The following is a 23,258-nucleotide window of genomic DNA, read 5'->3' on the forward strand; positions in this document are numbered from 1 at the left end:
GTGTTCTGTAGAACTTGTTCCAGTACAATCCCTTTATTTTTTGTACACAGTCATTACCACCAAATGATAAATATTTATTTTACATATTATTTTCGTGCACTGAAATTAATAATTATTTTTTCCTGTATAAAAAATAACATGAAATACGGTAGTCTCAGTTTTCAGTGGATCATAATAAAACTTTGGACATATTATGGTTATCATCATCATATGTGCTTATTGAAAAATTTCTATTCTTTCATAACTTTATTTTTAGATTTGTTGTTCTTTTCTGTCCTGCAGCTAAATGCATTGTATGACAGAATTTTGTGAATGTATCTTGCAGTTTTCAGTATATTACTTTAAAACTTGCATCATATTATGTTCACCATTTGTGGATGTACATATTTGATTTTTAGCTGACCTCAACTACTGGAGAGCTACTGTAATACACCTAGTGGCAGATAGATTCTGCAAAGACAAATGCATATACCCATGTACAACCTCACTGAATCTGAACCATTCCTTCCACATCCTAGGTAACAGTTTGGATTATGCTTCATAGCACTGTTCCCCTGGGGAAGGAGCTGAAGGGTTAACTTTGTGTATAAATTTTAGATTTGTGGTTAAGCTTTTGCATTTAACTTTTTATTTTATTTGCATTTTGTATATGTACTGTTACACCTAAATTCATGAAACTAGTTGAGGGGATGCATGCATCATACACTACGCCCTCATCAGAAATTTAAAAGTAGTTCATTGTGACCCATATTTCATGCTTCACTAACTTTTAGCTTAATTAAAAATACAAAAAGACCTTTAGTTTGAAATGGGATCAACATTTCATTGTCAAGATCACACAAGTCTACCCTTATTTTCTGCAGGATAATTATTGTTTACAGTTGTTACTGGAGACTCCTAGAAGCTTCACAAAGGTGATCTTTGTGGTCCATGATTATACTTTGGTCATAAGAGTTATCACCTTCAGACTTGTAGCTTAATGCAATACATGACAGAATATTGTAAAAGCAACTATTCCTGCTGTTTTTAGTGGATGCTGTGATATACATATTGGTCAGTCTTTTTACTCCCATCATTTTGAAAGAGTTCTCTGTTTTACTATAGATTCATCGGCATCATGGAGGTAGGTGTAGAATGCCAGAGATACTGGGGTATGTGCATGTGAGCAAACTGCTCACTGTTCCTCTTGTTGGAAAAGTGGAGTAGAATATATATATATATATTTTTTTCTCAGGTACAACACAGAAGTTTTACGTGAATGGAATCTTTCGTATGGAGTAAGTTTACCTGTTATTTTTATCTTATTCTACTGTGTCATTTTTAATTACAGCAAATGTAGTAAACATTTTGAGTTGAATGTTCATTTATCTGTAAAGTATATCCCCTGGTCTTATAAATGTTAGGAGATAAACTCCACTTAGCCTCTCAATTCCAGCATTCCCACATACACTTATATTTTGTCTTTCTTATCTTATGACATATGGACAAAGAAAAAATTAACTATTACTCCCCTTATCGCCACTATGTGAATACCTATCAACCCAATGCTTATCAGTTTATGCTTTCACATGGTACAATCTACATCATATCAACTGGCCTGTTGACATCCAAGGATATCTTCATTATTTTGACTCATTCATCTTGAAAGTCAGTATCATATTGTGTGTTAATATATTTACTATATCTTGGAGTCATTATTTTTGTTATTTGTTATCATTATTTGCATGCATTGTTTTACAGTTGTGGACTTTGTTATTGTGACCTTTGCTCCAATATGATATTATTAGTATTTGTTATCGGTTGTTTATATGTGCACACTGCCAGTATTTTTCATTTGTTTAGGTAGAATGTGTTTGTTGAAGTTAAATGAAAAGACTTTCTGGTTTTTATTTTCTGATAATATTGTCGTTCTTGTCATTTCATTTGAGCAATGTCTAGAAAATGGCCCAGGTGCATACAATTTTAATAGCAGCAATTACTTATCCTGTCACTATTGCTTATCTAATCTATTTTCATACTGAAAATATACCATCCATGTAACGATGTGAATACATCCTCCCAGAGTGGAAAAAAAGTCAGCATGACCCTTTGACCTTTAGCACACCACTCTCTTGCATGGTCATGTGCAGAAGGTAGATGTACCTATATGTCATTCTTTTCACGGATGCCATGCTGTCTAGACATCAAAGTTGTTCTGACCAAGAAATTATGCCTGTGGACAACTAATATATTGCTGCTAGCGGTGTAGCTCTACAGTGTTTAATAATTCTCAGTGTTACTACCATCCGTTCATTTCTAAAACCGTATTGTAGCTTTTTGTTTTCCTTCTTAGAACTTCATTCTTTGCAGGAATTCAGAAGCTACCTCATGTTCTACCTGTTGGGGCAGACACTTTTACTTAAAATATTAACTCAATGATACAGGTAAATCCTTATATCTAGGAACAATAACAGGCCTCTATCAAATGTTGAGGACATAGTTTCCTCCATTTGTATTTTCAAGTCGATAAAATAGTTATAACTTCATACAATGATCACGTTGATGTTCATGAATTTGCATGTTACCTCAATAAACAAATAATCAGAACTGGAATATCTTGTTTCTTTCAATAAATAAAAAAATATTTAAATGATTATTTCCATCCTTTATTTATTTGTACTGTATATACTTGCATATAAGCCAAAAAATTTAGGAAAAAAATAAGGCCTGGAAAAAGCGGGGTTGGCTTATCTGTGGGCCAAGGTCCAAGTCTGAAATTTTTAATGCTTTTTTCCCTCGATTTCCAGTATTGTTTCTGTTGATCGCCGAAGATGAGATGACATGCCTAATGATGCCACATGGCTCATAAGATTTGTGCTGTCGTGAAGTGAAACAAATATTTTTTTTCTAACTTAAGTGGTAGGATAATGAATGAAAAACATGTTTTAACGTACTTGACGTCTATTTGACAGATGTCCATCCACCAGAAAATGCAGCCATACGTGTTATTTGAGCCATGGTGGTACATGTATTTTCCAAAAGAACCGCCATATTAGTAATCTCCAGTCAAGTATTTAACCCTCAGCTAATCAGTAATCATTAAACTTTACGGTATCGTACAAATGCACACTAGCTTATTTCTGTGTAAATATGAAAAGAATCTACGTAAAAAAAATAAAAGAATTAGGATACTGAAGGTATATACGACAAACATTTTGATCGAGAGTAGAAATACATATACGATAGTCTTAGAGGAACAATAGCTAGAGGCTCCATAGAGGTTTGTTGCGCACACACTTAGGAAGGGTAAATAACAGGGCAATATACAAGTCAGCTTGAATAATTGTAAAACAATATAATTTGTGGGATTTCTTTGACAGGTGTTTTAGAAGTAATCGGCAGCCACAGTTTATATACTACTGTTGTTTAGTTGTTTGTAAAGCAAAGTGGTTTGTTAGTGGTAGAGTGTTGTACAGTAGCTACCATTTGCTTAATCTGTGGTAAATGCCTCGGGGATAATAGGTTTGTTTTGTTGCACAATGCCAATGACTTTACTAATACATGCCGACTCTCAAATGTTTTGTTTAATGAGATATGGTAATGGACATGGTTTCTGCTCAAAGTTATAAATTTTCACTATACTTGAATAATGTCCATGCTGAAACCAATCATATTTTGATCAATTGAATCACACTACCAGTAGTTTTAAAAAAAACACACAAATAAACAACAATGATAAATAATTATCAAATACAAATTAATAACCAACCACACATGGAAATAATTACAGGATAAGGTATATAAATAGTATACTACCACTATAAGAAATTATTTCAGTTTAATCTCTCTAGAAGTTTATATTCAATTCAATCAGATAAAATGAATAGTGTTGGAAGTAAAAGAAAGCGTTCTGCTTATGATGCAGCATTCAAACTTAAAATTATTGAATATGCAGAAGCAAATAACAACTGTGCTGCAGCACGTGAATTTTTTGTGAACGAGAAGCAAGTACAGAGATGGCAGAAAAGCAAAGCAGCATTAGAAGAAATGCCAAAATCCAAGAAGGCTCGTCGGACTGGGATTGCCTCTTTCCCTGAATTGGAGAAAGAACTCAGTGATTTTGTAAGTGAACATCGACAAAATGGATACATTGTCACACGAACTGCAATTCATCTACGTGCTATGCAGATGGCAAAAAATGATAAATATAAGTTGGCAGATTCAAAATTTGTTGAATCAGCCGGCTGGTGTTCTCGTTTTATGAACCAGAATGGTTTCTGCCTCAGGCAGCGAATGAAGACAGCACAAAAGCTACCAAAAGACTTGGAAGAAAAAATTGAATTATTTCAGCAGTTCATCATTAAACGCAGAAAGGAGTGCTCATTTGAACTATCACAAATTGGAAATATGGATGAGACGCTTTTGACCTTTCACTTACCAAGCAATAAAACAGTCAATGCTGTTGGTGAGAAAACTATTCTGATAAAAATGACCGGCCATGAAAAAATGCATTTCACGGTTGTATTGGCCTGCTTAGCTGATGGATCAAAGCAGCAATCCTGTCAATATTTTTAAAAGGAAGACGCTGCCGAAAAGCATGAAATTTCCTGCTGGTGTCATCATTCGTGCACAGCAAAAGGGATGGATGGACGAAAGTGGATCAATTGAATTGTTGGAGAAGGTATGGAACAAGAGACCAGGTGCAATTCTTCGGAAACCTTCAATGCTTGTATGGGATATGTTTCGTGCACACAAGACCGATGAAGTAAAAAAGTCCCCAAAGAAAATGAAAACAACACTGGCTGTGATACCAGGAAGTTTAACGTCAGTGTTACAACCTCTTGATGTCTGCCTTAACAAACCTTTTAAGGACAAGTTATGAAAGATGTGGGCAGAATGGGTTTGTTCAGGGACTGTGAAAATGACAAAAAACGGTAATTTAATGAGGCCGGACATCGATTTGGTCGCCAAGTGGGTAAAAGAAGTGTGGGACTCGATTCCATCGGAAATGATTGCAAAATCATTCAGGAAGTGCTGTATCAGCAATGCCATGGATGGAACAGAGGATGATGCTATATTTCAATCCAACAATGACGAGGAGAGCGAGAAGGAGAAAGACACACTATCGGATGACCATGATGACAATGACGACATATATGATGAAAGCATGACTGTAACAGAAGCCGAGTTTTGTGAACTGATTGGCGAGTCTGATACAGAGCCAGATTTTGAAGGATTCTAAAAGTGATAGAACTTTTATAATTCATGATTTTAGAATGAGGAATAATGAAATTTCCATCAAGACTTGACACTAGAATTGTTTTTATTTAAACATATAAATAAGCTTTCTTACTTTCATTTTATTTAATAGTGTGATTTGCCTAAATAAACATATTCAGAACTCACTTTGTGCATCTTGTGATGTACCGGTAGTCTAGAAATTATGGGTCGGCTTATACGTGGGTCATGCACTTTATAACAGTTTTACCAATTCAGTTTGGGGGGGGGTCGGCTTATACGCGAACGGGCTTATACACGAGTATATACGGGGTAAGTCGAGTTTCACAACAACAAAGGACCACACCGCTAATAATATTTTTAACAAAAATAATTTTAAAAAATTGTCAGAGACAAAACAGTCTTTGGGGCAGTGTTGCCACAAAAAAAGGCAACATAAGATACACACACAGACTGCATAAAGTGCTCCAGGTGCATTCGGAAAAACCATTACACCATTTGTGATTTGTGGTCTTCCTAAGAAAAAGCATTCTCTCTTCTTCATCCAATTTTTCTGGCTTTTTTTCCAGATTTCACATGTTAGGACAAACATCTTAAGCAGCTGTTGAAGCCCCTCCAGAAGGAGGGTCTCAGCGTTCAAGAAACCGTTCAACTTCCCCCAGTAGGGAGATGATGGAAAGTTCTCGCGTCCCTAGCAGCACTCATGCATCAGGTAGCGGGTTGCCCTTTCCTGTTGGGAAGGTGGAGCACTGCGACTGTGGGATGCACCCTTCCATTAGGGAGTTAAAACACCACAATAACAGGTTGACCCCTCCCATCGGGGAGGTAGAACACTGCAGTTAGGTGGTTGCACCCTTCCTCTAAGGCAGTTGAGCACCATGGCAGTGGGTTGCACCCTTCCATGAAGGCAGTTGAGCACTGTAACTGTTGGCTGCACCCTCCCTTAAGGGAGGTTGAGGTCCATGATAGCAGGTTGCTCCCTCCCATCAGGAAGTTTGAGCACTGCAATACATATTGTGCCTCTGGCAGCATGTTGGCCCCTTCCATTAGGGAGACAACACACCGTACCCATGAGTGAAGATGAGATCTTCTCCATCTATCACTCATCGACCTTGTGGTATGGAGACAGGGCCAGGACTGAACTTCCCCCTCTCCCCTGTCCACCATCCCACCCTGTGCAGGATTTACATTCCATGCACAGGATTGAGGCTTGGGATGGGGACCATTGTGGTGTCCCCCCTACCCAGTTTTTCCTATGAACCCTTATGGGATGAGTGGCCTTCTACCTCAGGGACCTTGGCCATTATGCTCCCATGGACTACAAGATCATGCCATACCAATTGAAGTGATGCTGCGGCACATGTTCACCATCACCTCACCAAGTGGTTTCCTTTTGGAAGGCTACAGGTGTTAAATTATTAAGGGCTAGACATTCTCGTCTCCCCTCCACACCTCCTGATCAACCAGGGGCTGCTACACATAGTACTCCTATGCCCCTCCATCAAGGGACACAGTTATACCCAGCCACTCTCCAACTCAGAGAGTCCTGGACTATGAGGATGATAATGCTTCTCACCATCCTCATTGACTCCAATGAGTTTGAGACAGAAGCTGTGGCAATGACACCTTCTCTCAGTCCCACTCCCTCATCTCAGGTGGATGAGGAAGTAGAGGAGTTCTGGTGTTTTGATAAGGCGGTAAACAAGGTTTACCACTTGTTACCTACTGACTTGTGCCCCAAACCATCAGGCACACAGTCCAGAAAGATCCTTTTCAGTTCGGAAAAGATCTCCAGAGTAACACCTCAACCAGACCAATTACTTCTCCCAAATTCATCTACGATTGAGGAAATATCAGGGAGGTTTTTACAGGGTCAAAATATTGCTCAACAACGTAGAGGGTGGTCTGTTCCTCCCTCTATGTTGAGACCCCTTATCTCATTCAAGCTAAAGGGTACATTCCCCAAAGTGGCCTATTAAACCTCTTTTGGATGCTGATGTGGCCAAAGTGGGTATTTCTTTGGGATCCTGGGCACAATTGATGCCATGGAACAGAAAAAAACAGATACTTGTAACTATAGCCTTGCATGCTGACATTTTCTTGGTTCCTCTCCTTTGTAAACTAGGGTTATTGACTCCAGTTAAGGAACAACCCCTACTATCAAGGACCCCATTTTCTTTCCCCAGTCCAATCTGGTGGAATTAAGGGAAGTGGTGTACACCCTTTTGCAGATGGGGCAGTCAAGAGGATTTTAAATGATCAGTCTCCCACCTTCTATTCCTGAATCGTCTAAGAAAAGCAGGAAATTTTGAATCATTATTGATCTCTCCCAACTCACCCAGTTTCCGATGGAGACAACTTCTTCAATCCAGAACACTCTTCGTCCATCCGATTGGGCAGTCTCCATCAACCTTCATGATGCCTATTTACACGTCCCCATTTTTTCCTCTGCACTGCAATATATTCATTTTTGCCTAGACCAGGAACTTTTCCAATTTTGGGTTCTGACACTCAGAATCTCTTCCGCACCCAGAGTCTTCAGCAGGGTTATGGGAGTAGTAGCAGCCTACCTTCAAATACAGTATTTGACAATTGACTGATTCACCATGGTCATGTTCAGTCCCTTCATCAAGATCTGATCTGCTCTTGTTCCACCATAACTCACTTGGATCTCCTACCCAACCTCAAGGAGATGGAACTCATTTCATCACAGGAATTTGTTTAAGTGGGGATGAACTTCCTCACAAACCAAAACTTGGTCCGGGTACCCTTGGATCACATGGATCAAATTCTGGCTGTCCTAGAGATGCTATGAGCAAAAACCATTTTATCTGCTTGCCTTTATCTGTCCTTACTCAGAACTTTGAATGCCTCTTCTGAATTAGTTCCTTTAGGAGGTCTTTACATGTGTCCTCTACAGTTCCTTGTTCTGGTATGGTGGAAACCTCACAGAGAATCTCTATCAACCCCGATCCCTCTAGGACCAGTATTTCATCACCATTTGCTTTGGTGGATGAATCAAGATAGATTCCTGATGGGGTTTTGCATGCATGCACCCAATCCCCATTCCTATCTGTTCGCACATGCGTCAGATTCAGGCTAGGTAGCCCATTTAGAGCTGAAGGGCATAATTCTACATAGTTCCTGTACTCAGACCTAATTGTCCCTCCACATCAACAATGTAGAAATGAAAGCAGCATTTATAGCATTGGAAGGGTGCATTGACCTAATAACTGGCCGATATGTCATGGTCTCATCAGACAACATGTCTGTCATAACCTGCCTATGACATCAAGGAGGCACACATGCTCCTTCTCTTTGTGTGGAGGTCTGGAACCTTTTCCACTGGACAGTCTCAGAGAATGTAACAATCTGAGTTCACCACATTCCAGGCAAGATGAACATATTAGTAGACAGCCTGTCCAGAACAGACCAAGCCGTCTCCACAGAATGGTCTCTTCACCACTCAGTAATAGAGTCCCTGTTTCCCTTTGGGGCAGACCTCTGGTGGACCTGTTTGCGAGCAAGCTTAACAACAAACTTCCCTTTTATGTGTCTCCTGTCCTGCATCACCAGTGGGATTGCCTATTCGCTTATGCCTTCCCACCTTTCCGACCACTACCATAAGTTCTGCCAAGAGTCTGAACTTGCATTGCTCAGATCATTCTCACTGCGCCATTGTGGCCCCAACAACCATGGTTCAGTGGTCTCCTAGACCTCTTGATAGATCAACCCAGGTCTCTACCACACAGGAGAGATCTCCTATCACAACACCAGGGATCCCTTCTCCACATCAGCCCAGACATTCTCTACCTTCATGCCTGGCTCATCTCAAACAATCTATCTTCCGGACCAAGTTTTAGGACAGAGTCTAGTTGCATCATTTTAGCCAGGAGAGTTTCTACATCCAAAGTTTATAATGCCAGGTGGAGAATTTTCTGTGATTGGTGCAGTTGGAAACACATTGATTCTATCCACCCTTCTGTAACTTCCAATGCTGTTTTCCTTTTGTTCCACCTTGAGACCAAAAGAAGTTCAGTATCCACTATTAAAGGCTGTTGAGCTGCCTGTGTTCTTTGGTCATTAACCAAAGCACCTTATGAACCACTGAGTGAAGCTTCCTTTTTGGATCTCACACTCAGAACAGCTCCTTTTCACCCTTGCCTCAGCAAGACAAAAAAGTCAAATTCATGCCTTGTCCATTGACTCTGGCTGTCTTATCCCCTTACCCATAGAGATTCCCAGTCTCAGTAAATTTGTGCAGGGGATGATCAAGATAGAGTTTTATGCTTCATGTGTGCACTTTGCTTCTATCTTAATGTCTCCAAAGCAGAAAGAAAAGGTAGGAAATGTCTCTCTGTCCCTATTAAGGGCTCCCTAGACATTTCAGCTGCCACTATCTCCCGGTGGATTGTCATGACAATCAAACAAACCTATGAATCTCTTACTGATCGAGACCTCACCTTTATGGAACTTAAAGCCCATGAGGTTCAAAGTGTAGCTACCTCATATGCCTACTTTGCAGGATATTATGAAAGCATTTTTTGTCACTTCCTTAATCCCTTTTCCTCCTTTTACCTCCGCTTATTAGACACAACAGAACACAGGCATTGTTTCTCTGGTTCCCATTGTTATGGCACAGCATGTTACTCAGAGAGACATGAACATTCTTTAGAAGTGTATCTCTCCCTCTATGTTGAGTACATTTAATTTTTCTGTTTTTGATCAGTTTTACATCAGCCTACCCACCTTACTGACAAGTTCAGCTGAGCAATAGTGACAGGATAAGTAATTGCTGCTATTAAAATGTAGTTTTTTTGGGGGTAAAACTAATTTTAATTATGCTTTACCTGTGACTATTGCTGAATACCCTCCTCCCACCCTGCTCTGATATACTGCATAATTGTCATCTCTGAAAAAATGACATATAGGTACATCTACTTTCTGTGCATGACCATGGGACAGAGTCGTGTGCAAAAGGTCAAATAGTCATATGGACTTTTTCTCCACTCTGGGAGGATTTGTTCACATCATACAGATGGTATATTTTTGGCATGAAAATAGATTTGCTAAGCAATAGCAACAGGTAAGTATTGCATAATTAAAATTAGTTTTACCTCCCAAAAAACTACATTTTAAGCCAATGAAGACATGGATGATAGTCTCTCTTGTACAAAGCATTCATCATATTCTATATGCAATATATGTGCAATGTGGTCAGATGGCATTTGGTCCACATTTTGGAGGAAAGGTTTGAAGAGCATAGAGAGATGGCTGAAGTCTCAGCTGATGAAATGCAACATCTTGAGCCTTCACTTAACTACACCATCAGTCAGTGTAGTGAGGTATGCCATGATGGTCTCCCCTCTACTCAAAGATGATGCATACAAATGCCTGCTGCAGCTGTTACATCTTGCCAACTTAAAATATAGGAACAAGAGGCTTCAGAGATGCCAGCCTTTTACCCTTCCCATATGCCACTGGAGTTAGAGATTCATAGATTGTTGCAAGAAACAATGACACATTTGCTTGCCTTGGGGGGGAATTATTTTCCATCCATACATTGCAAATCTCCGTAGTGAATTGCAGTGAATGGGAGAGTGTTCTTTCTCATGAAGACAGCCCAGTTGGTATTAAGTCCCCATGTATGTACAAGCATAACCTTCAGGCCAACAAGTCTAGGTGTATTGGCTGTTTTCCAGACTGATTATCAATACTTCCCTCCATGCATTCGTTATGCTGCTGTTGAAACTACCAGCCTGCCAGCTGTACCTTTTGACTAGTGACCAGAGATACATCACTTCAGCAGGTCATGCTGCATAATGACCAGCCATGCTATGGTATGAGTAATTGTACAGTGATTCATGGAGTTTGTCTGTTTCAACACACTTCTGACCTGGCAGTTCATGAGTCTACCATCCTGATGGTCATCAAGCCAACCATGCAGCTAACCATCCAGCACACTCTTTGGCTGGCAGTATTGGCAAGACAAACCATATCACTTCTCTGGCCACCAGTTAAACCAGTAGACCAGTTAATCACAGTATATCTATTGGGGAGATATAGTGCCATTCACAGGGGTGATTATACCCCTTCATTCCTGCCACTGGATGTGTTCTACATGAAAACAATTTCTTATAACCACAAGCCCCCAAACTGAGTGGGCGGATAACTTCATTCATTTAGCTTACTCCATTCCCACAATGGAGCATATGGAGTTCATCTTTATATGCCCTCACGATGGACCCAAACTATCTCCAGTTCAGATTGGATGGTTCTGTGTTCCTGATCACACAATGAGCTTTGTAGCTGACCTGTTTCACTCTCTCAAGCACTAATCAGTGTGCATGGGTCAACAGCAGCTATTTCTTCTGGTGTAGGTTGGGACAGAGGAGATAACCATTCAAATTCAAACATCATGGGTTAAAACACTTAGCATACTCTGAAATATCTCGAATTCATATATGTTTCTTGAAATTTCAGCTCATGAGATTAGAGTGATATGTACAGACTTTGCATCACAACATAACATTTCAGTCTGAGACATAACAGCAGCTGTAATGCTCGCATGCACTGACAACTCTCTCAAGCTTATATTTATGTTATCTAGCTTTGCAGAGACAAGGATTGATTGGAGTGGATGCAGTGGCTACAGTCCAGTTGACCATCAGGCCAAATTGACTTCACCACAGCCTCCTCATGGGGATGGGTTTAGCACTTTAGCTAAATTTGCCCAAATTTTTATTTCTTCTTTTGGAAAAGTCATTATTTTCTTCTTAATCATATAATGAGATGGGTCACATAACCATTAGTTGTGGGCCCTGGGTGACAGAGTAGAATAAGGTGATCATCTTTATTGATCACTGACATCTCACATCTGTTTGCATTAGTTTTTCAAGTCTTGGGCTCAGCAAATGTACATATGTGAGAAAGCTTTCCAGTAGCTTCCCATGGGTTGGTGGTTCTTCTACCAATAATACTTATAAATCATTTGCTAAAAAATAGCATTAAACCCATACCAGCTGACCAACCAATCAGTTGTGATGTCCTCATGTTAGGAGAGTAGTTTATTATCCTTCACACAAGGAATCCAGCCTTTAGTAAAGAGCTGGAAGACTCATGGTGCAAATTCAGTTCCCATAGTAAACCTTTGCAAACACCATGAGATTAAAAATTCAATAACTTTAAATTTCTGAGTGATCATGATTAAGCCTATATTTATAAGTATACATGAAACCTGGATGTCAGCTTCTGTGTTGAGAAAAGGATATGAGCCGCAACATTTTCTGGACCTACATGTGTTTGAAACATGTGCTTTAAATTCCACACAAAAATGAGTCAGGTGCTAATTTCAATAATGAGTGTTCCAAACTCAAGACTCTTAAATGATTGAAATTCCATCAATAAAACAATGTCTCTATTATTTTCAGTTACAACTAGAATAAGGTCTCAAAAGATTTTTTTCCCTAAAAAATAACTTACATCATTAACCAATCCTGGTCAGCAAAACCCATATATATTCTAATTTATGTTCACCCATTTTCAGGCTGGTTCTCAATTTTCCATACAATTAGTACTGTGTGTTCTCGAGGTTCATGCATTTAATTTTTCAATTACTTACTCTCTGTATGGTGACAGCAGAAAGTATTTGATTGTGAAATTAAATTTGTTTGGTGAATTATGTTTCTCCCAGAATACCTATTTGATGGCATTGCTATTAAAACTTCCTCACAAATGCAATGTTTTGTCTTTTTGGAGTCACTGAATTCAAGAGGTAGTGGAGTTTATTTCCTAATATTATTGGGATTTGGTAAGCATCCTCCAAGAAATGTTATTTAAGAAAATCGTTGCTTTCATACCATACTAGAATCAAATGATTTGTGTTGTTCCTGCTCTTAAAATGAAAGTTTCTTTCAGAGATAAAACATGGACTGCATCATTAAAGCATTACATGGTACTAATATTTTATCAAAACTGTATTTACTAAAAATGTTATTCCTGTATTATGAAGAATGTTTCCACCTTATATGAAAGAAATCTTCCCTGAATACCTATTGCATTATACAAGACACAGATGTTAAGTATAATTCAGTTTATCTTTCATGATATGTAATTTCAGAATTGTAACATAGATTGTCAAGAATATTTAAAAATATTTTATAGTTACAAAATTGATGAGCTGTACAGTCAGGGAGGTTACCTGGTTAGCCTGAATATCAGTGTGTGCCTGGAGGCAAGTTACTCTTGTGTTCTGGTAGTGCAAGTTTTCAAGAACACATTACTGACAAAAACACCATGTGCATGGAATGCTGGTTTCCTCAAACCTGGTGAGTCAAACTTTCTTAAACAATCTTCACTTCTTAATCATAGCTTGCCTTCGAATTGCAGTATCTGAGTCAGCGGCAGCAAGATGCTTTGGCTGGAGGTCATGATGGAAGCATTTCTTTATTTGTGGATTCCATAAGATATTCGTTTAGTAGAGAACTTTTTCTGTCTTAATTGAAGCTTCTGCTGGCGGGTATAGGCTATGAAGAACAAAACCTTACTGGTCTTTCATTTTGTATTGGAACAGCCACAACTGCAGCGCTGCTGCAGTTGGTATGGAGGACCATTTAATTAAGACTTTAGGACGATGGTCTTCATCATGCTATATGCGCTACATCAGAATTCACCCTAACCCACTTCTTTCTGTTCAAGAACAGTTGTGTACATATATTTAATGTTATGTGCTTTGGACACCATTCCTTCCAAATGGATTGTCACATTCACACTTGGGGGCTGTCTTTTGATATATTTTAAAGTCAAATTCAACTTGTCATTTTTCCAAAATTGGATACTCGTATGCTATACTAACAATGTATAGGTTGTAACTGTTTAATACATCTCTTTTACAGTTTAAATAGGAAAAAATAAGAATACTTTCATGCTGGGATCAGCCTAGTTCTATTCCAATATTCTGGGATCAACCCAGTATATACTCTTTATGCAGGGATCAGACTAACGTAGATTTAGTTAAGATGGGATCAGTCCAGAATACACTAGCATGCTGGGATCAGCTTAGCACATTAGTCTACTTAAGCTTGGATCAGCCCAGAATACACTTGAATTCTGGGATCATCCTTGCACAGATTTTACTTAAGCTGGGATTGGCCCAGAAGAGACTATAATGCTGGGTTCAGCCTAGCATAGATTGACTTGAAGATGGGATCAGCCCACCATAATACACTATTATGCTGGGATCAGCTTAGCATATAGTGTACCTTGAGATGGAATCAGTCCATAATACATTTGATTGCTGAGATCAGCCTAGCACCAATTCTAGCTGAGCTGGTATTAGCTCAGAATGCACTAATGCTGGGATCAGACTAGCACCAATTGGAAAACATGGTCTTATATATTCAGATTATAGCCTATGAGTAACCCCCACAAAGAGAGCCAGATATTTTAAAATATTTTAATTAAGCATTGATGTTATTTTAGTTACGATTTTGATGTTGTAGAATATTGATCATAATGAATAGTGGCTTCTTTGATGGAAAGTGTGAGAGAGAATGATGCATATACTCATGTATCCTGTATTTTCTTACAATGCATGTATTAAATCTCTACACATACAACTCAGTATTTTTAGTTGTGCATAAAAGTTGTATTATATTATCACAATAAGGCCATAAATGTGAACTTCCACCACAGGAGGGTTTTCTCTCCCAAGTTTAGGGGTGTTCCCTGCCCTTGTCAGCCACTGAAATCTCCCACATAAGCAAAATTTGTAAAAGCATTTTTCCATTTGCATTCTTCATATTTTGGTTTCACTGTTGTGTATATACAATAATACTGACTGTGCTCACATAATTGAACTGGCTTAAGCAGGGCAATGCACTGTAGTTTCTAATTTCACCCATTGATCTTGTCAATATGGCTTAAGTTGGCTTCATTGTTTGAAGTTTGTCAAGGTGGATTATAATATGTGTGAGTAGAAGTAATTACAAAAGGATTAGAGACATTAACTGATTATGTTCTGATTCAGTGCTTAATGTTGTCTAGATGGATTAGTGGTTATTAGAATTTTCCCTTACTCAGAGCATAAATATCTTAGAGTTTGAATTTTTTAAATACTATTTTCACATGCTACATGTAACAGGATACACTAAAGTGGTCTTTCTTTTTCCCCTGAAGATTATTGAAAATCGTGATTTTTTAAACACAACTGTGTAAAGGGGTTTGGGGAGTAAAAAATCATGGTTTTAGCATGACATGCTGTATTATCACAGGTTTGCACTATTATGAACACCTGCATAGCAAAAATTGATATTAAGACCACTAACCTTGATTTAATCCTTTGTTAAGCATGAATGTAAACCAGACTAAAGTACATGTCACTAATTGCCATTGTAATCCATAATGCCTGGAATGAATGAGGCTGTTGTCATTGTCTGTTATACTTGTAAGTGATACATTTTTTTTTTGTGTTTGTCATTATTATTGAGTGGTGATAGTGATGATAAAGACAGCAACAAAGGTATGTGCAAACGAAGCTTAAAGTCGCAAAGGGTGTGATGGTTTAAAAATGTGTGTTTGTGCTTCATGTGGAAAATGACTCTAAAACAACAATAGACTCAGACAGTACCAATCTTGTGCTGTCTGTGACTCATTTTTCATGCTATTCAGAATTACTTAATTTATATACATCATCATATTTAACACCTTCAAAATAGCATTCACTGACCTCTGAAAGTTGAAACCTCCAAAGTTAGCACCCCCAAATTTGAAACCTTGTAACATTTATTTATCACAGATGCTCTCAACTTTGTAACTGGCTAGAAAAGCACCTAAAATAGAATAACTGAAGTAAGATATTTGTCGCATGCTCACTTCAGTAGTAGTGGAGCAATGTTTTGAAAAGACCCACATTTTCTTTTGTTGAATGATGACATTTGGGTGCATTGCTGGGTATCTTTTTTGATACCATTACACAGACTCTATTTTCTTGTTGTTTTTTTATAGTGGATTTATTAACAGTTGATCCATTTTTCCAAGTACATGCTTTCCATTCAGTTTTTTAAATATGGTAAGACACGTACAAGCCAGTAAAAGGTTTGTAGAATAGCAATATCACTGATCTCAATAACACTAAACCCATTTTGAAAAACTCCAAGGAATTTATACTTAATTTAGTTTATAAAAAGTTCTACATTTACATTATGCCTAAAAGCCATAATTGTATGATTTACAGTTGAGATTTAACTTTTTGTTTAAATATTAGAATCAAAGTATTCAAATAATCCATTAGCTTGAGTACTGTTTTGGAAAATAATTTCTCTGCAGTGCTATGTTCATGCAACATTTATCTCTTTTCCTGTAGGTTTTTCTTTGACCAAGTGGCTTCAGGATAGGAATGCTACACTGGGATCCCTGTCTGATAAAGTTCTGATCAGCTTCCTGTATGAGGAACTGGGAATTGCTCCATTCCTAAATAAGGATATGTGTAATGAAAATGCAAGCAAAGCGTGGCAGTCAGGTAATAACTTTAGGAAAAAAGTGAATCAAGGTAATGAAGACACATTAGCACTTTTCATTAACTTGAAAAGCAATCACTTTCATACTCAGCATCATTTGAATCACTCACTCAGCTTTAATACTTCTGAATGTCTGTGACCTTGAGACAGTAAAACATCAAAACTCAAACCTGAAATTTGGGTACTTAGCACATTGAATAATTGGCTTGGATTTGAAAAATATAAAATTTGCCAAAGAAGCATATCTTACATCATTTAAGTTTTAAAGTTTACTGCTAAGATATGAGATTAATGTTGAGATAAATTGTGGAGATTCTTTATGTTGATAATGATAATTCTGTAAATTGCATGATTACATTGTCAGATTTTAAAAAAATAAAGTTTTGGGGGAATTTCTTAGAAAACTTTTTATATATAAATTTGTTGCAAGATAGTATAATTGTGAAAAATGTATTAAATACAGAGCATTAGGCATTGTTGCAGCCAGGACATGCCATTGCAGAATCTGTGCAAAAGGTTATAAAAGTAACTAAATTGAATGTTCCAAAGGTTGTGCAATAAAAGTTAACAAAGTGCAGCTTTTTATCCTTTTTCTGATTCAGATACACCAACCAATCATTAAATGCCTGAATTGCTCAATGATTGTTTTTATGAAAATGTAGAAAATCCATTGATTGATCCTTTCCAACTGCATCAATCACTATACTCAAATCTGTTTTCCCCCATTCTCTAAATCCCATATATGGTGAAACTCTGGAATCATGTGCTCAGTATATCCCATAATATTTCTATCTTTAGAATAAGCGTCATATGCTACCAGATTGTACCGCTCCAGTGGTCTAGTGGTTAGAGTGTCCACCTCCGATGCAGGAGGTCGTGGGTTCGAACCCCTGAGCCAAGTCATACCAAAGACATGGTACTGACAGTTGCCTTGCTAGGCACTCAGCATTAGGAGGTCAGTGTTAGGACTGGTCAGCCTGGTGTCGGGATAATGTGACTGGGTGGGATATCATGCATCATGTCTGCGGCATGATGCCCAAGTGCTAGACATCACTATAAACTGCCACAGCACAGACATCGTAACGATATGACTGAAAAATTGTTAAAGCTTCATTAAAAATCCAAATCACTCACACACTCTCAGACTGTAATGGCCACAATGAAAACATGAAACAAATTCAAGTAACATATTGAGGTTACTTACACCCAGTATATTAACACCATTTACACCATCCACCCCTGCCAAAATTGGTATTTTCACAAGTCATGTGCTTCCAGGTACATTATATGGCTCTGATTTATTGTCATTTGTATTTACAAATGCAGCAAGGTTTCGTTTAGAGATAGATATGAAACAATGGATGACTGATTCTTTTATCAAGTATCATGCTCAGACCATAAAGTGATAAAACCATCTGCATGGTTGGTGACTCCTAGTGAACAAGCCATAAAACTCACAAAAGCAAAAGAGAAGTGAAACATCTAATGAAAATAATGAAACCAAAGAAAGAAATGAGATTCATACACCTTCAAGAAACCAAAGAAAGAAATGAGATTCATACACCCTCAAGAAATCATTTCAAAGCTAAATCTTTGCAATGACTGATGACTAAAATAGTTGGCAGGGATATCACATTTTTTTGATGTAGCTTTTTAAAAATATGAATGGTAATAAATTTTGTTAAGTTTATATCATTTTATTATGAGAAATCACCAATGGTGATGATACACCATTCATCCACTTTTTTAAATGAAGGGCATTTTTTTTCTTCAAATCTGGCTAAACAATGGTTAAAAAATGCTTTGTGTATTTCAAGTAAATATACATGTATAATCTATTTATTTACAGATTTAGAGGCAGAATGAAGTTTGTCTACTGAGATACAATCATTTGAAGGTTTTAGAAAGAAAGTCATATGGCAATGAACATCAGAAGATGTTCATGAAGATTGACAAAAGTATAATAATTACAAAATACAGAATTACATGGAACAAGTTTTGCATGTTGTTAAATGTCTTCACTTTTTCAACCACAGTGGTTTTGGGAATGTAAAATAGGCATGGGATGCCATCCTTTATGTTGTAAGATGCATCTTGCAGTGTTGTACCAACTGAGAAGGTTTTTTAATTTTTCTTGATGAATGTGGTTCATACAGAAAATGATTGACCTTTCATTTTTAAGGATTTCAGCTTTTTGCCTTTATCTTTTCTTTACTTTTTTGATGCAGTGGGGTGAGGAGTGTGCAACATCATTATCTTGTATCTTTTCTCTATGGTGGACAACTGCATTTGACTGGAGGGGGCTTGTTCACCTGGAGATTGAGCTAAGGTGTTTGGATTTGCCAATATAATAACTGGTCTTTGCTTGTTACTATATGGCCACAATTTTGCTGATGTACTGTTAAACCTTTACATACATACATACATACATACATACATACATACATCCATCCATCCATCCATCCATCTACCCACCCACCCACCCACCCATCCATCCATCCATGCATGCATGCAAATACATACATACATACTCCTGTTTCATCTTACATGTAGACTGTGCCAGTGAGTTGACCTTACCCATTCTGCCCAACAACATCCATTGCTCAGTATCAGAGACCTGTACTAGTGTGGAATGCTGTGTTACTGTAGACAACTTAACCAGGAACATAAATACTTCATTATCAATTGATACATGTGGACACTGGCTGACCATTCAGATTGAGAAAATGACAGTGCATCAATCCCTCTATGACTATCAGCTGGGTATGTACTACATGTATTTACCATTGTTCAAAATAATACTCAAAATTATTAAGATAAGAATTCTTCATTTTCAGACTGCATGGTCCATACATCAAAATTAAAATCTGAAAATATTAGATTATTTTAAACACAAAAGATGATAGGTGCAAGCTAGATTAATTGCCTTTCCTAGGATGGGAATAATTTTTTTTTATAAAAATTGAGATAAGTGAGTTTAAAAGAAAGTTTGAAGATAAATATACAAAAAAGCATTAAAACAAATATGGGATGTCACTGTAAACTTGCAACTTCATGTATGGCAAGCATGATACACATATGGGTATTTATACATATAATATTCAGACACATCTTCAACTATAAAATATATCCAGCATTTTTAAGAATGAAATTATGAAGACATTTAAAGAATAATTTGTTCCATCTATATATAATCCAAAAATTTAATGAATGTCATAGTTCCACAGAGATTTCAAGATACATTTCTTACTGTTAGATATTCTTGTCATCATTGAAAATACACTTTCTCATGACTTCTTAGAAACTGAATACATTATTAACAAATGTGGTAGAGGCATTGTTCCATCTTGGCAGGGTGATTAGAAAATGAAGACTATTACTATAACCAGTAACTAGCTTTCTTTTCATACATTCACTAATGTTTGTCCACAGAGGAGCACAATACATTGTGCAGTAATAAGAGTTGAGTAATCTAATTTTGATATTCAAAGAATAGTTTTTGAATTTTCATAGAAGAATGTTTGCTCAAGTGCACAAAAATCTGTAATGTCTAATCACATCTTCATCATCTGACCCAATGGATTTTAAATAAAGACCCAATATGTATAACTGTTGACATATGCAAGACCATGGCCATTAAGACCTACAGAAAAAGGAGATCACAGTTTGAATGAAGTTGAATGAAAGACCATGCATACCAATTTTTGTGTATTAATAGAGGATATCATTTTCAAACATGTACTGATTACATATCTTATAATTTCTTAAAACCTGTGATTTAAGGACTTATCAATGACATATCAGAAAATTTAAAATTGTTAAGAAATAACACATTTGGTGTCTCTGACCAAGGATACAATTTCATTTTTCTACTATATATTAAATAACAAAGGCAAAAGAACACCTCCCGGCCTCACCAATTGGTTACATGGTAGGAGGTGGATACCATACTTCCCCAATGTACATAGTATAGCTGTTTGCCATACCAGTTAACCAAACTTTGAACTGTGTAGATGGGCATTTGAATGTCAAGCAAGTTTTTAAAGATTGTCCAGTGACGGATCCTGTCAAATGCTTTACTAGCATCTAGCATTGTACTTCCCCAACATACATAGTATAACTATTTGCCATACCAATTAACCAAAGTATGAACTGTGTAGATGGGCATTTGAATGTCAAGCAAGTTTTTAAAGAGTGTCCAGTTAGTGATCCTGTCAAATGCTTTACTAGCATCTAAAACACCTGCAAACACAGGGCCTACATGTTTTACATAATAGTTGACAGTTTCCTTAAAGGCATAGAGGCATACATCTGTTGAATATTGTATAATAAAACCAAACTGATTATCAGAGATTGTGACTTCACATCATTGTAGTATGTTACAATCAAAGATTTTCAAAATAATTGTCATAAGAACAATATGTCTATAATTATTTTTGTCTGAAAAGTTACCAATTTTTAGTTTTCAATAGGAGGATAATTGTATTTTTGTGAAATTATCTGGAATAAAGTTATGTACAAACATAAAATTATATAAAATTAACAAAAGGACATGTAGTCTAATATCTGAAAATTTTAAATGTTTTACATGGTAATCTTGTTTTTAGCCTTTTTCTGATGATAGGTGAAATTTTTAAAACAATTACTGCTTGCTTTATGTTTGAAAATTTTTCTTTAATGTTTTTAACCTTAATTACCCTTACTTACAGAAAATTTTATTATGTAATATTTTTTTTTATAGAAAATGATGTCATAAAGTAAGCAGTAGAATCAAGTATATTTTTTTTAATTACAGGAACAACAAAGAGATTATCTTTATATGGAGTCTTCAGTGTCGAGTAAGTGAAAGTTCTGTTGCACAGGATGCACAGTTGTTAACACATGAATGATTAATTTTTAGGAAAACATGATTTATATGACAAACTAAGACATAAAAAGAAAAACCTGAATTTAGAGGATATGGTTGAACTTAATTATTTGACAAAGTTGAAGGAAGTTAAAAAATTGCTCGACTCATGGAGCAGAAGAACTTTTTCCCTTAATGGAAAAATTGCTTTGTAAAATCCTTGATTTTGCCAAAATTTATTCTTTTTTTTGCTGCTGTACTAAGTCTTCCATCCCATATAGAAATGAGCTGAATACATTATTTTTCAGATTTATTTGGGGTGGCAAAAGTGAGATGGTAAAAAGAGTTACTTTTATAGCTCCCTTTTGAGGAAGGTGGATTAAATATGATTCACTTGCACTCCTTTATGTGTCATATAAAACTTTCCTGGATTATGCGCCTTATACTGAGTGAATATGGTTTATAGCAAAACCTTGTTTGAGAACAAGTATTTGTAAAATTTGGAGGTATGCTGTTATTAAAATTAGGAAAAACTAAATTGAAAGAAATCTAAAAGAATTAATAATATCTTTTGGCGTGATGTTATTTATACTTTATCTCAATGGAAAAATGAACCAATCGACTGTTCAGGAATACTTGTCTCAAGATAATCTTAAATTTAATAACTATATACAATATTAAATAATACACAAGGTGGAGAACAAATGGTGTTGTACTTACTAAGCACCTTTTTGATGCACAAGAATCTGTAAGTTTTGATGAAATGAAACAAACAACACAAACTACTAATTTTATACAGTACTTTGCTCTTATCTTAAAGAAATCAGTGAAGTGGAAAAAGAAAATTCACTTTTTTTAAAAGTGGAAATACTTTTCATGTAATACTCGACAAAACTTTTCTCCTTAGGGTAAGAGCAAAGAATAAATTTGTTTATACAGATATAATAAAAACCAAGATACAGACACCAAATGGCAAATATAAAACTTGGTTCAGTCAGCTTGGGTGTGCAATTGAAGGAATGGTCCAACTCTTTTGTTTTGACAAAACTTTGTACAAAAGTCATAACACTGATTGGTTTTAATTTTAGATTTCTACATAGAACTATTGCCTCAGACCAGTGCTTGAAAAGGATTAATTCAAGTAATAATTATATGCACCTTCTGTAAGGAGGGAATAGAACAAATTGAGCACTTATTCTATAACTGTTTAGTTACTGAACATTTTGGAAATTATTTGTGGAATGGGTTCAAACTTACAACCCAAATTTTAAAATAACATCAAAGATTTTTAAATCAGTGGTTCTTTACTACAATATTTGAGAGTGTACTTGTCTGTAAATGAATGTGTATGTACATGTGTCTTGTGTCTGAGTAATGTAACATGAGTACAGCTCAGGATGGAAAATATTCTTACGGTAATGAGCCATACACCTGGCCAGGTGGAGATGTAGGGGAACATGTAAAATCCTGACAACTTATGTTCCATAAAAAAAAAATAAAAAAAAAGAAAGAAAAACCCACATGAGGGTAAAAAATTCATTGTTCTAGAAGAATGAGAAAGTTTGTTATAATAAAACATGTGACATGCATCATATAGTCTGGGTATTGCTATGTGCGAAGTACAAATGACCCTGACCCAAGTGTAGATAATAATCCTAATAGTAATCCTAAGTTGTTTA

The 23,258-nt window shown here is 36.6% G+C and overlaps 1 protein-coding gene across 1 annotated transcript in view; it reads left to right on the top strand.

The window, feature by feature from the left end:
* Positions 1-23,258, top strand: part of LOC149805308 (uncharacterized) — a 471,406-nt gene that overhangs the window by 119,805 nt on the left and 328,343 nt on the right. The window contains exons 41-45 of the mRNA XM_089934018.1: positions 1,235-1,277; positions 13,381-13,544; positions 16,580-16,735; positions 19,287-19,496; positions 21,529-21,571. Coding sequence (XP_089790144.1) covers positions 1,235-1,277; positions 13,381-13,544; positions 16,580-16,735; positions 19,287-19,496; positions 21,529-21,571 — 616 coding nt within the window. The remainder of the gene's footprint in view (positions 1-1,234; positions 1,278-13,380; positions 13,545-16,579; positions 16,736-19,286; positions 19,497-21,528; positions 21,572-23,258) is intronic.

Source organism: Sinohyriopsis cumingii, chromosome 2 (genome assembly GCF_028554795.1).
Source record: "Sinohyriopsis cumingii isolate HCF-2022 chromosome 2, ASM2855479v2, whole genome shotgun sequence".
Lineage (NCBI taxonomy): Eukaryota > Metazoa > Mollusca > Bivalvia > Unionida > Unionidae > Sinohyriopsis > Sinohyriopsis cumingii.